The 14,601-nt window shown below is 35.4% G+C and overlaps 2 protein-coding genes across 3 annotated transcripts; one reads left to right on the top strand and one right to left on the bottom strand.

Annotated features, from left to right (window-relative positions):
• Positions 1-211: 211 nt before the first annotated feature.
• Positions 212-6,458, top strand: LOC306861146 (uncharacterized protein). 2 transcript variants are annotated; one of them, XM_079403252.1, is made up of 17 exons: positions 212-915; positions 1,325-1,388; positions 1,550-1,697; positions 1,898-1,948; positions 2,071-2,451; positions 2,625-2,726; positions 2,852-3,084; positions 3,163-3,341; positions 3,440-3,530; positions 3,650-3,997; positions 4,074-4,191; positions 4,298-4,389; positions 4,550-4,664; positions 4,783-4,878; positions 4,969-5,136; positions 5,705-5,872; positions 5,967-6,458. In XM_079403252.1, the coding sequence occupies exons 2-17, from the start codon at positions 1,326-1,328 to the stop codon at positions 6,185-6,187; spliced, it is 2,574 nt and encodes an 857-aa protein (XP_079259378.1). In that variant the 5' UTR covers positions 212-915; position 1,325; the 3' UTR covers positions 6,188-6,458. The 2 variants fall into 2 exon arrangements, with proteins under 2 accessions (XP_079259378.1, XP_079259379.1); XM_079403253.1 differs by having other exon boundaries at positions 782-911.
• Positions 6,459-9,515: 3,057 nt separating this feature from the next.
• On the bottom strand, positions 9,516-14,381 carry LOC306861211 (uncharacterized protein). Its single transcript, XM_079403358.1, has 9 exons — positions 14,322-14,381; positions 13,695-13,774; positions 13,469-13,603; positions 12,924-13,086; positions 12,235-12,775; positions 11,657-11,721; positions 10,436-10,503; positions 9,767-9,810; positions 9,516-9,678 (listed from the first exon to the last, which is right to left on the bottom strand). Exons 2-9 carry the CDS (start codon positions 13,767-13,769, stop codon positions 9,612-9,614), a joined length of 1,158 nt encoding a protein of 385 aa, XP_079259484.1. The 5' UTR covers positions 13,770-13,774; positions 14,322-14,381; the 3' UTR covers positions 9,516-9,611.
• Between the last annotated feature and the right edge of the window lie 220 nt (positions 14,382-14,601).

Raw genomic sequence — 14,601 nt, 5'->3', positions numbered from 1 at the left:
GTTTGTGATTGTATTTGGAATAGTACAAGTATTAACTAGTAATAATGATGATGATGATGATGATGAATATATAAAGTGGTTTTTAGCTCTTCGCTGATTCAGGACCCACCCACTCCAGCTCGGAACCAATCAAATCGTTTAGCGTCTCATCATTATCCGGCGAGTATTCTCCAGTTCATCACGTCATCACCATCGTCCCGCCCCTTCAATCATAGTCAAGATTTATGTTTTTGTTTGTGATTGTATTTGGAATAGTACAAGTATTAACTAGTAATAATGATGATGATGATGATGAATATATAAAGTGGTTTTTAGCTCTTCGCTGATTCAGGACCCACCCACTCCAGCACGGAACCAATCAAATCGTTTAGCGTCTCATCATTATCCGGCGAGTATTCTCCAGTTCATCACGTCATCACCATCGTCCCGCCCCTTCAATCATAGTCAAGATTTATGTTTTTGTTTGTGATTGTATTTGGAATAGTACAAGTATTAACTAGTAATAATGATGATGATGATGAATATATAAAGTGGTTTTTAGCTCTTCGCTGATTCAGGACCCACCCACTCCAGCTCGGAACCAATCAAATCGTTTAGCGTCTCATCATTATCCGGCGAGTATTCTCCAGTTCATCACGTCATCACCATCGTCCCGCCCCTTCAATCATAGTCAAGATTTATGTTTTTGTTTGTGATTGTATTTGGAATAGTACAAGTATTAACTAGTAATAATGATGATGATGATGATGAATATATAAAGTGGTTTTTAGCTCTTCGCTGATTCAGGACCCACCCACTCCAGCTCGGAACCAATCAAATCGTTTAGCGTCTCATCATTATCCCGCGAGTATTCTCCAGTTCATCTCGTGCGACCTCGTGCATCGTCGAAGCTGTCAATCAGCACAACACAAGCAGGTATTTAGACAAAAATATGAACAAATAAATAAATATTGTAAATGCAAGTGCTAATAGGATTTCTAATGCGTGTCAATGCTGTCAGCATCAAACGTTATTATTCTCTTAAGTGAGCGTGCACTTGTAGGCCCACAGTGTTGCCACGCGGTGTCTGTTTAAAATCATTTTCATTAAATGTATTAGAATAAAATTAGTGTAAGGGTCATCTGTGCGCAAAGATTACTTTTTATTGATTCATCATATGTATTTGGTTACATTATGATGAGATCACATTACTTGTGCATGCCAGGCATTACGTGTCGATCACAGATATGTAGATTAATCTCATTGTAACCCTGGCTTAGAACAACTTGTTTTTTAATTATTATTATTTATTTTTTTTTCCTCCCTATTTTACATGTTCAAGCAGAATGTCCAGAGGCTCTTTGGAAGCAGCACATCTTCTTGGAGATGTGTTTCTTGATCATATGCCGGTAATTTTAGAAATTGTATCTTAAATAATAATTTACTTTGACTTATTTTTCTCTGTCAAATAATTTAAAGAAAGCTACAGATGATTAATTATATAGGCTAATATATTATTCATGTAAGTGTAAACTACTTTAAAAACCTGTAAAATATATTTGCAATTTAGAAAGAGGAAAATAATCAAGCCAAAAGGTCTAAGCCACATCACACGACTGTAAAGTGGAGGAAAAGGGACAAAAATGGGAATGTGGTAAGGCCACTCAGAAGAAAAACTGCAATGAAACCAAATCTGAAAAGAGCGGCCCCTAATCATGGTGAGACAGTTGTGAATTTACAGTTATCATTTAAATGTATTGTTATTTTCAGTTGTGATTTTGTCTTTTCTCCCTATTTGAAAAAATGTTTAGCTATGTGCAGTCTGTTTTAATCTTCAAGTGCACTTATTTACTTACAGAACTAGATATAAAGAACCTTAAAGCATTATTTATGTATTCACATTTTATTTTGTTTAAAGCTCCTACCAGTGAACCTATCCAAGAGGAATTTGTTTATCGAGCAGGAACTGGTAACTGTTTTAAAATAGTTTATTCTGCCAGCTGTAACATAAATAATTGCATGATCATTGTACAATATCTCCATAAAAATGGATTGTATTGTGACTATAACACTGTTTCCCTTTCAATGAAGTCACACTCATTGAAGAATTGGAGCATATCCTTAATGACGACTGTGTTCAGCCTGAAGAGGTGTCTTTGGCCACAGCCTGGCAGAAGCGGCAATCCCTTAGCCATGAAAAATGGCACATTGCAAGGCAGTCCTTGGTTATGAATCTTTTGGAGGCTGAATATGTTCAGGAATGCATCTGCCAACACTGTCTAACTGCTGAGGCGATCGTACGGTGCAGGGACTGTCTACCCAGGCAGTATCTATGCACCCTGTGTGATGGAGATGTCCATCAGCACCTACCTCTTCATAACAGGGAGTCTATGGTCCATGGGTTCTTTAAGCCATTGTGTCCAACCACTGCAGTGAAGAGACATTCTGATTCATTTGAGTTCTCTGAACAAGGTATGCTTTCCATGTGTCCCATCATTCGTCTGAACATTTTAAATGGCTGTTCATTAGTGAAAAAAAATAATAAAGTATTTTTTAATAATATGTGAAATTATATTACATTTGACTTTTTTTATGAATTCTTTGCTGAGGAGTTGTTTATCATTGTTTTGCTTTTACTTTTTTAGTCCGATATCTTCCACTACTTTTGCCAGATAAAATCTGTGCCTGTTCAGAAAGTTCATGCAGAGTGACCAGTGGCAAGCCCATTATTCTAATTAATTTTAATGGTAAGATGTGTTTTCTTTCTCTTCATGAAAAGAACACTTGAAGTAATACAAGAAAACTCGATGCTTGCATGTAATATCTGTTATTAAGAAGTTGAAAGCTGTTGTGATACATCATTTTTTATTAGGACGGTACAATCTCACTCTTCCATCTCTGGAGTGCTCATGCTGTGGGAAAACATGGACAGTGGAACTCCGTAATCTCCTCAAGTCTGGGTACTGGCCAGCCTCTATACATTTTGAGACTGTATATGAGGTTGAACTTTTTAGGTCTTTTCTGGACTTAAAACTATTTGCTCCAGGTCTTTCACGTCAAGCATTTCTTGGAATGCTTGACCGAAGAACAGAGTACAATGGCAGGGTAAATATTCTTATTCAATGTACTGTTTACATGCAATTTATTCCTTAAAGTGATTGATTGGTTTGGTTATTTCAACAGAATGGTAAAATATGTGGAGACACATTCCAGAAAGCCTTTCTGGAATGGACCTTTGCCCAGCATGAGGTTGAGAGGCTTTGTGGTGCCCAACCATTTAAATGTCCTGCTTGCAGTCCATCCATGCATGCAGTCTCAGTGGATGGTAACAGGAAGCTATACAGGTTCCATAATGCACATGGGTATGTATTTTTTATTTTTTTGTAAATTTTATTGTGTTTTATTTTATTTATACTTCTTAACTGCCTATATCATGTTTTTCTTTCTCTATAAAATCAAGGACAGAGAAGGGCTACTTTGATGGCATATTTATAATGAAAGCTGATGATGTTTCCTCCTTTGTGGAATATGTTCATGAAAAGACCAAGCATGTAATAACCCTTAACTTATTTTATAATTTTATGTTTTTATTTATATTTTATAATATTGCATATTCAAGTCCACCTGCCATTATTGAAATATTAATACTAATTTTAATGTAATATCATAGGGCACAGGTAAAGGGGTTTGTGGCTCCTCTCAATGGACAGCAGCAAAGGAGTCAGCGAAAAAGTCAGCCTCAAAGATTGATGAGGAAGGCCTTGAGGTGGCTGTTTGCCGACATGGAGGACTGTTAAAAGCCCTAAATATGTTTAGAGGGGAAATTTTTGCTTATCCCTTGTTCCTTCAAAACACCCTCTCGAAGGAAAATGTGGCATTTTTCTGTTCAGATGTTGCCTGCAAGTACTGGCCATACTTAAAGAGAGTGGTGGGACACTGTCCGGAGCTAAGCCCTTTATTAAATATGCGCCCACTATTATCAGTTATGCATGCCAAAGCACATGAGTGGAGTTGCGAGGTAAGATTCTGTTATTACATATTTTTGGGGTATGGACATTCGCTTTTATTTCAACAGCTTTTATTTTTTTTGGTAGATAAAATGGTCCGGAAGAAATCAAGAGGGAGCTGGTCTTACAATTGGAGAAGAGGTGGAGCAGGTCAACTCCTTCTTGTCGAGAGCAGCAGTCTGCACTAAATATATGTCCAAAGCTGGTGAAGATCTTTCTTTACTACTTATACTACTTTTAACATGTTATTTCTAAGTATAATTTAATCATGACTAACAATATTTTTACTTTGACCACTTGTCTAATAATAGCACGCTCAGACATGCTCACAGTTCTTGCTTCTGCATGGAACAAACGCAAATCTGAAAATCTGGCTAAAAGTTTGTCGCAAAGATACGTTAAGGTATTTTACTGATGCAAATGTGATTTTTTTTTTTTTTTTTTTTTTTTTTTTTATTATATAAAAAGTATATTTACAATTATTTAGCAATTATTACTATTGCATACTTGTTATGCTATAAACATTTATCAACTTAATTTATAGTGTTTTGATATGTATTTAGACAACCGAAAGGCTGAAAGTGGAAAGAGACAGATTTGCAAGTCTGCAGGCTGAGCTTAATGTCAGCGACGAAAACATTCAGCAGTGGGTCAGTGATGTCCAGCAGTGGGCCGCAGGTAACACATGTTGAAGGGCCTGTTTGAATTTTTAACGTAATTTATTTTCCATTATAAATGTTTTGCACAAGATATCTAATTTGCAAAGTCTAATTTCGACTACATGTTTGACATGTAGTATCAAGAGCGAAGGATGACGCTGGACTTGAGGGCAGAATTCGAGGCCTTTATATCAGCATAAAGCTGAGAAAAAGCAATCTGTACCATCGGACAGGTCAGTTATTATGATGATAAAAATGTAATTCACATAGCTAAGGAATGAACTTGAGTGCTGTAATAATAATGTATGTTGTTGATTTATTAGATAGCAACAAAAGAAGGCACCGAATAAGAAGAAGAATTCATGAAGATAAGTCAACCTTGGCAGCTGCCATTAAAGAATTTAATGAACAGTCAGTCCACCAGCTTCCTTCTGTGGACGAACTCCTCGCAGCGGATCATTTCCAATGGCCATGGGAATGCCCGGACACTAGTAATTAACCTAGAAAATACACAGTGTATTTGATAAACATTGTTTGATGTTAATACAGTTCTCAGTGTTAACCTCTTAACTGTCACCCGTCCCCTCAGTGAAGTTATAGTGAAGTTTACTTCACTATAATGCAAATAAATCCTAATCTAATCATGACTAACTATATATCATTGGAAAGGTCTAAGACTCCTTAATAAATGTTTTACACGTTACAAATTATGTAGGAAAAGTATTTTATGGCTAGAGTGGACCTTAAATATCTACATAATAACAGGAGTTCTGACCTTTGTCACAAAAAGTCTTTCTTTGTTGCCTTTTTCCCTGTCATGCTTTAGAAATCATCATAAATTACATATCAATTGAAAGCTTAAAATCTCAAAATTCCTCCTTTTCAAATCAGACATCGTAATACCATGGAACTGGTGCATTAAAATCATATTACAAAATGTTTTCATTCATTAATTTGATAAAAATGTAAGTTTGGATAGTGCACTTCCACGTCTGTTCAAAAATGGGAGTGACAGTTAAAGGCTTAAAGGTGGTCATTTTAAACCTTAATTAATTGCAGGTAACAGCAGCCTCTCAACTAAGAAGATTTTCTTTGACCGGTTCATGTTGCTTTCCCGACTGAAGGAGGAGGAGCAGATCATTGTGATGGAGGTCAAGCAACACTGGCAATCACTGAAGGAAGCTGAATGTTCCCTGAGGGATCTCTCTGTTAAAATACAAAATAACAGTGAGTAGCCATAACAAAATTCAATAACCAATGCACTGATGGAATTAAAATTTAGGAATAATTTTATTTATGTTTTCATTTCTTTTTTATGTAGACAGTGACTTCGAGCTATCAGAGGGGAGCTCCAACGGACTACTGTGCCTTCTCAAGAGAAAATTGGAAGATCTTCAGTTTCTACAAAATAACGCTAGGATGTTATACAGACAATGTGTTCTGGGACAGGCATCAGACAGCATTCTATTTGAAAACATGTCCGATGAAGAAACTGAGGATGCAAACTATAGTTCTGATGAAACCCAAAGTGATGAAGACTAAACCTGACCATGTAGACTACTGAAGAACAATCATACAACCTCGGTCCCTATTATCTCTTTTCTGTTATTTCAGTCTTTCTTAGCTCTCATGGGACCATGCAGTGTGTAGTAGTGTATATGATGGTGGAGGGGGAGGGGATAATGTTTTGCAGTGTGTACCTACATCTTACATTGATGGAGGATGCGTTTACATATACTGTTGATAAAGTTTCTACATAATACATGTTTTTCCCTACTGTAAGAAAAATAAAATGCTTGTATAGTGATCTACAAAAACAGTCTTGTCTTTTTATCTCCTTGATTTAATCTCTGTTCAGGCAGGTCTTGCATGATAATTCTGCAGTATATAAGAAAATGTATTCCATTCTTTAACAACATTAAGTGCATTAAATGTTACATTATGTCAGGTTTTCCCAGATGGTGTTAAAAAGCTATAAATTAAATTAAAATTAAATGATTTAAAAGACGACATTAAAAAGTATTTCAAAAATATGATTTGTTTATCTTTGTCATGTGACCATTTGATAGACATTAGAGTATAAAACTTATTGACTTATTTTTATCATTGATATAATTTATTAACTAAAAATCTTAGAGCTTCAAGCTAATTTGTTAGGTTAAAGAGCTTCAACTGTCAAACATTTTAGAGAATCCCTGCATTACATGTAAATATTAAATCACATGAATTTGTACATTTTAATGTGTTTAAAAGACAAAAAGCTTTCCAAAGAGAGTTATACATGGTTAAATAACCCACTGAATGATATTCATATAATAATGTTTCTATCAGGAGTTAATTAGATATGCAATGTTGAGAAAACACTTGTTAAAAGTAAAATGTTTTCTGTAAATTCAGTGATCAAATACTGTGTTTTGCTTAGTTTTCAGTGATAGACACATGACTAGTGGCTAGTCTGTGAGTGCTATTCCACAAAGAGTAGGCCTCAGAATGTAAATAGAACAATCAGAATGTAGGCTTTTTCAGAAAAATAAATAAATTATATATATATATATATATATATATATATTTAAAATACAAAAAGTATGGATAATTTAAAAACTATGCTTTTAAAAAGTAATTTTAAAATGTAATATAATCTAATTACAAGTAGGCCTGCATAATTTCTGGAAATCTGATTACATAATCCATAAAAAATATGTACAACAATTGCATTTTAGGTAATAGTACAAATCTCTACATATATAGTTTACATATACATCTTGTGCCACAATCAAGAATCTTGAATTAGCATTTCATTAAATGTCTTGGGTTAGGGTTAGGGTTAGAGCTGTCCTAACGTAAGTAACCAGGAAAATGTCAAAATGTACCCGGAAAGTGGCCTATTTCATCAATGTTTATAAATACATAAACCTAATCAGTTCAAGTAAGCATATCAGTAAGCAAATAATGTTGTATGCTATAAATTACTCAATCAATGCTTCATTAAAATTATTACTAAATTAGTACAAAATCAGCCTGTAAAGACCAGTTGTGTTTATTTGAATCATTACTTATTTATATTGTGGTGATTATTAAATTATAAAATACAATGACACTTGTTCCTTTTGACCTGAAGAATGAGAAAACATTTGAGGACAAGCAGGGCCCCACACTGGATAAAGATGATGAGGCTCCTCTTTTATCAAAGCCATTCTCTTCCATTGCAGAGTTATCTTGAATCCTCTAGAAATTATTAATAAATTTGACTTTTGAGTCTTAGAGTCTTCTCCTTAGATTTTCCTACAAACTTTGGAATGGTTTTCATGATACTCTGAAGGATCTAGAGTGTCTTTGATATAAACTGAGACTGAAGACTCGTCGTTTTAGACTGGTAAACAAATAAATCATTACAGTAACATTGTTTTTGAGTTCCCTTCATTTTTCTTAAATGTTATGATCTTCCTAATACAAAATTATCTTTTGAACTTCAGTTGCCTTCAAACACTGAGACACTCATTTTGTTGCCCACTACCTCTGATGCTCCCACCACAAACCCTACTTCTTCACCCATCTGCATTGCAAGGTCTTGTGTAGTGTAAGTTCTGTCATCAAAACCTTATTTTTCATTATCATCTGCTTTCATTATATTACCATAAAATTGACTAACAGTTATTTCCTCCTTAGAACTTTTTCTCACCCCATTTGATTTGTTCAGAGGCAATGTGCAGGCACTATTAGTTGATTGTTTATGTTTTGTATTATTAAAAGCATTGTTTGACTATACAGGGTAAATATTTTGCATTTTTAATATGGAATTTACTGTCCTAAATATATTATACAATTATGTTGTAAATGACTGTAAATACAGTTAGTTGTATGTCACTTTTTCTAGATTCAATTCACTGGGCCCATTTGGAGCAATCATTGTCTATGTTCTTATACAACATACCTTAATACCTTGCTATGCCTCACTGCTCCACTCTGATGCCTCGGGAACAGTGGACGGACCAGTCTGTACCACCTCAACTTTAGCACACTCAACCACCAAATTTATTTCTTTCTTTCCTCTCTTCTGCTTTATAATCTAATTATTTACTGAATTATACTATTATTTGAATTATTTTCCCTCGTCCCTCTGTCCTTAATGAAAGGAGGAAAAAAACTATATATAGAGAGGTGTACAACTCATATTCATAATCTCACACCAACACTGCACATAGTTACATGTAAATTTAATTTAATTGTTTGCGCTCTTGTTTTGGCTTAGCTTGTTTGTCAAATTTTCTTTCTATTTACAGCACTGTTTTCTCCTATGTTGTGCTGTTTCTCTGTATGTCCTACTTTGTCCTGTTCTCTTGTTCTAAAGCAAATAAAAAAGAAAGCAGCAAAAGAGATGCAAATGCAGTGCATGATTTTAATTAGAGCATTATCATCCCTTGGGGAAAAAGACAACATACCTTGTGCATCTACTCTAGTGAGAATATGGTTGTTCATATCTATATATTTACTAAACTGACAAGGACTAAGGTTAGTTATTATTTCATTGTGTATATTAGACTGTACACATACACAATAGGCTTATAGTATTAAAAAATGACAATGTAATACAACAAATCACTTTTTTTATTTCCTTGAGCCCTTCTTGATTGTTTTCCTAGTGTTGCTGGGGGGTCCCTCTGTGTGCACCAGTGTTTTCCACACTTCAAGAATAGGCAGCTATGGTTAATCAGGAACTATTGGCTATATTGTGGGTGTCATCTTTGTAAAAGACCGGTCATCTGTTCGGGGTGATTCTCTACCTTTGGCCTGTAGCTGGGATCCTGGATATTTCAGATATTAAAAAAATGTGTTTTTGAAGTTTCAAAAGATATAAATAGAAGACCAAGTTGCACATAGTGAAAACACAAACCTTTATTTGTCCACTACAACAGAAACTTTGAACTCAAATGGACAAACAAACTGTCATTATGTACCGGTAATGTAATTAACACTGACTGAGGGTAATTTGAACATTATCCTCAGGCTCCCAGGTGGGTGGCCATGTCTTCTCACTGAAAAAAAAGAAGTAAAAACAACAACCAATTTGTGAGAACATTACAGTAGTTAATTAAGTTGGCATGTAGGTTTACTTATTCTTACCAGGATGGACATGGCAACCAATGCACCAAGACCTCTTTACGTCCCTATGAATTAGGTGAGAAAAACAGCCAATTACAAAAATCATCATTACATTTCCATCATTACGTTACGTTACTGTGGTACAGCCACATCACAGCTCAAAAATAGAGACAGGGTAGCGACAGGATTCTTACCACTGAAGAACTGCTGTTACCATATTCATAAGCAATGGAAATATACACCTGTACTTTAAATGTTATATAGATTATTTGTTATATTCATAGTACACTACTGTAAAAATTGTTTTACTCCTAATCTTTACAGTAACATACATTTACAATTCTTCATGTTGTTTATTTATTGATTGTGTACTGTGTGTGCTTCTCTTCTACCTTATGCTCTTTTGCACTGCCTTTACTCGTACTGAAATGAGTCCAATATCTTGCATGCAAGAGGTTCAATAAGCGACTAAGAATTCCAGATGTACATTTGCCAAAAAAATACCATATTTAATGTGGGGTTTTTAAAATTACAACAGAGACAAATTTTTGGATACTCATCCATCCGTTTTGGAGCAAAAAACAATTATTTACATTGATAAATGTATTACATTAATTTATTGTAGAGGAAAAGGTCACCGGTATTATTAAACATAACATTAACAGACTGTAGATACAGATTAATGCCAACCTTTCTGAGACGCCACCTAGAAACAAATTCCACAGGAAATGTGTCCAGAGATGCATGGAAAGGACATTCTGTATAAATGTAAAATTTGGTTAGAAGTGAATTAATTACTTAACTTGAACGGAGAACGTATAAAAGTTTAAATGCAAAACAAATATGAAACATTTCAAAATCTAAACAGCACTGAAACAACAAATATAAATATCAATATTGTGAAAACTTTCCAAATAGATAACCTGTAATAGTTTAACAATGCTAAAGAGCTAAACTGGTCTCAAACTCAGTTCTTGGAGGGCCACAGTTCTAGTTTTGCTCCAGTCCTACTTAAACACACCTGATCCAGCTAATCAACGTCTTCAAGATTATTAGGGCGCATTTCCTATTTGCGCATCCTTGTTTCCTTTCCTTGTGTCTTAGCTCACTCCCCCCAGAATATGAGGTAAGGATGTGTAGAAAGAAAATGAGGATGAAAGAATATTTGTAGTTTGGAATATTCTTGATCACTCAAGCATCACTTCAAAGGGATCTGCCCTTATGTTGTTAAAGTTTAAGACATTCATATTAAATATCAATAAAAACAAGATGCCCCATTAAAATATATGACATGTATGATTTATTAAAACTGCAAAGGTAAAATATAAATTATTATGACAGATGTGAAGGTGGAGGAGAAATTATATGTCCGTCAGGTTTGTCGAGGAGAACTTCCGTATAGGATACACCTGTTTTCTTGCTCATAGCTCCTCTGGAAGCTTCCTCATTCCTCGTTCCTTGCCTCCTCAGGTGCAATTAGAGCAGGGGTCAACAAACTTGATCCTGGAGGGGCGGTGTCCTGCAGAGTTTAACTCAACTTGCCTCAACACACCTGCCTGGAATTTTCAAGTATACTTAGCAAGACCTTGATTAGCTGCTTCAGGTGTGTTTACTTAGGATTGGAGCTAAACTCTGCAGGACACCAGCCCTCCAGGACCAAGTATGGTGACCCCTGAATTAGTAGAGAATTCAGATGTCCTTCAAGGTGGCTGAGTTTGATCGGTTTCCGGGTCACAGGATTGAGGACAGGAAAGCAAGGAAATGAGGAAGCATGAATTTGAGTATTATGAGAAGCACCCCTAGAAGCTTCCAAGCAGGAGTTAGCTGGAGTTGGTTGGAGCTAAACTGTGCAGGGCTGTGGACCTCCAGCAACTGAGTTTGAGACCACAGAGCAAAACTGTATTGTATAACCTTCTATGCCTGTGTCTATCTTTTTTTGACGCTTTCTTTTTGCTGCCATGTTGACAGGTGATTTGCTGTGAAGAAAAAAAAAAATTAGCATTAGTTCAAGTGCATGTCAAAGAACAGTTTTCATTGAGCCTGATTTCACATTGTTCCTTGTTCATTGCACTGGCTTTACCCAAATTCCCTTTAAGACAAGTCATTTCACTCAGCAGTCATCTTTGATACACCTCTTGGGCGTCTCCAGTAAGTGCAGATCCTATCTCTTTGAATGGGGAAACTGTTCACTAAGCTTACGATTAAATTTCATGTTTGAAATCACCAATGACATCTCTTACATCTGTCTTATAACGTTCAAATAGAGTTTAAAAAAAGCTTACTTTTCAGACTAAACCAGCCAATGTGCATGCACAGTCATACATGCACGTCTCAGAATACTGTCTATTTCTATAGAAACGGAGCTTCTAATGGCAGCTGGGGTTAATTCTCCATATTGAGCGTTACACTTTCTCCCATTCATAAGTAATAGGAGTGCAGCATTTTCCTATATCTAGAGTCTTTGCTTCACCTCAATTTCTTCTACTCACCAATCTGCCTTTAATACGACTCCCTCCATCTCTCTTCTCTCTTCCATTTCCTCCATCTCAAGTGCATTAAACTTTCTTTTCTCTGCCCGTTTCTTCACCCTCTTTGCCTGTTCAGTCTTTTTTGTCACTTTGTCTCTCTCTTCCTCAACAGGCCTCTCTGGTTCTTCCTCCCTACTTTCTATTTGTTGTTCTTCGATCTGCTCTTCATTTTCCAGTCTTCTCACTTCTATATTGTCCTCCACTACAATGTTCTCTTCATCTTCTACAGTCTCTTTCAAGTCCTGACTTACTTTCTCATCACTTTTGATGAACTCTTGTTCTTTTTCTGGACTTTTGTCTCTCTCTTCCTGAACAGGTCTCTCTGGTTCTTCCTTTCTACTTTCTATCTGTTGTTCTTTTATCTGCTCTTCATCCTCCAGTCTTTCCACTTCTACATTGTTCTCTGAGATAATGTACTCTTCTTCTTCAACAGTTTCTGTCATGTCCTGACTTTCTGCCTCATTACCTTCTGTGACCTCTTGTTCTTTTTCTGGACTTAAACCTTAAAAAAAGTCATGTTAAAATACATTAAATAAAAAACTCTAAAAGAAAGCGCAGTTTAATATAGCAACTTTATAGCTACATAACTTATTTTACACATTAAAATATTTTCACACATTTAATTATTGGTGCTTGCCAATATGTCTTACCCTGTAAAATATGCTCAAAAATTATGAGCATTTTTTCCATCACACCATGTCCCTCAGGTGGGAACTCAAGGGGGCATTGGACCTCTGCTGTCCACTTTTGGGCCTTAGAACATTTCCCCAGGAAAAGAAGAGGGACATATCCAAGAGCTTTAAGCTTTTCCATCTAAAATATAAGAATGACAAACATTACAGATTTTTTAAATGGTTTGTAATAATTCTGAAAACAAACTGTTAAAAAAATCTGTTTAACCTCATGTCACTCCAAACCAACATGTTTTTGTTTTTTTGCAGTTATGTGTCACTTTACCAAATGCTAAATAGCTCTTTTATTTAGAAGAGTTCTGCCCATTTAAATCTGGCACATCAATTTACTTTTTATTTGAACGGTCAGTTTACAAGAATTACAATTTTCGCATGTTTAAGTAATGCATTATGTTTATGTATTTACATGTAAAACATCTTTATATTGTATTGCCTCTTATTTAATTAATTTAATTATTGTAAAGAACAAAGTGTGAGGGATTAGGATGCTGGATTTTGCTTACCATGACATTTAAATTGTCAAGAACTTTTGATTGATTCCGAGACTTAATAGTTGTTTTTGCCCACTGTTGGGCTTGGGCACGAAACTTTGCCAATCGTACTGATTGTCTATGTTTAAAATCAAGCAATTTTCCACACTACAAAAAGAGAAACAGAAATACATTGAGTATTAAAATAAATGCAATACCATATAAAGAACCAGTGTTAGTTACACACAATCACAATCACCTTAACACAGCACCGGTTTCGGCAATTCATCTTGTTCTGGCAGTGGGGGCATTGGCGAACAGTTGAACCTGGCATTTTGACTATACAAAAACAACACAAAATGAATGAATTAGGCAAGACAGACATCACATGTAAAGGTTTAGGCAAATTAAAGATAAATTAATAATTAATAAGTATAGTTTTTCAGAGGTGGGTACCTCTCAAAAACTACATACTTATTAAAGACTAATTTATCTTCATTATCATCAAGAGTTGGCCAAAATAAACGCTGTAACAAAACTTGATGACTGTGCAGACCTGTAAAATCTACATATCTGTGATCGACACGTAATGCCTGGCATGCACAAGTAATGTGATCTCATCATAATGTAACCAAATACATATGATGAATCAATAAAACGTAATCTTTGCGCACAGATGACCCTTACACTAATTTTATTCTAATACATTTAATGAAAATGATTTTAAACAGACACCGCGTGGCAACACTGTGGGCCTACAAGTGCACGCTCACTTAAGAGAATAATAACGTTTGATGCTGACAGCATTGACACGCATTAGAAATCCTATTAGCACTTGCATTTACAATATTTATTTATTTGTTCATATTTTTGTCTAAATACCTGCTTGTGTTGTGCTGATTGACAGCTTCGACGATGCACGAGGTCGCACGAGATGAACTGGAGAATACTCGCGGGATAATGATGAGACGCTAAACGATTTGATTGGTTCCGAGCTGGAGTGGGTGGGTCCTGAATCAGCGAAGAGCTAAAAACCACTTTATATATTCATCATCATCATCATCATTATTACTAGTTAATACTTGTACTATTCCAAATACAATCACAAACAAAAACATAAATCTTGACTATGATTGAAGGGGCGGGACGATGGTGATGACGTGATG

Source organism: Barbus barbus (genome assembly GCF_936440315.1).
Source record: "Barbus barbus genome assembly, chromosome: 42".
Taxonomy (NCBI): domain Eukaryota; kingdom Metazoa; phylum Chordata; class Actinopteri; order Cypriniformes; family Cyprinidae; genus Barbus; species Barbus barbus.
The sequence above is the reverse complement of the archived record's forward strand: the minus strand, read 5'-3'. Positions and strand labels throughout refer to the sequence as shown.

Bases quoted from the DNA above. Each gene is read 5' to 3' on its own strand.
- LOC306861146 (XM_079403252.1), top strand. From the start codon at position 1,326: ATGTCCAGAGGCTCTTTGGAAGCAGCACATCTTCTTGGAGATGTGTTT. The intron at 1,389-1,549 runs GTAATTTTAGAA...TTTGCAATTTAG, and splicing joins TGTTTCTTGATCATATGCCG to AAAGAGGAAAATAATCAAGC. The intron at 4,879-4,968 runs GTCAGTTATTAT...TTGATTTATTAG, and splicing joins CAATCTGTACCATCGGACAG to ATAGCAACAAAAGAAGGCAC.
- LOC306861211 (XM_079403358.1), bottom strand. From the start codon at position 13,769: ATGCCAGGTTCAACTGTTCGCCAATGCCCCCACTGCCAGAACAAGATG. The intron at 12,776-12,923 runs GTAAGACATATT...ACTTTTTTTAAG, and splicing joins TTTTGAGCATATTTTACAGG to GTTTAAGTCCAGAAAAAGAA. The intron at 11,722-12,234 runs GTGAGTAGAAGA...TTTTCTTCACAG, and splicing joins GTCGTATTAAAGGCAGATTG to CAAATCACCTGTCAACATGG.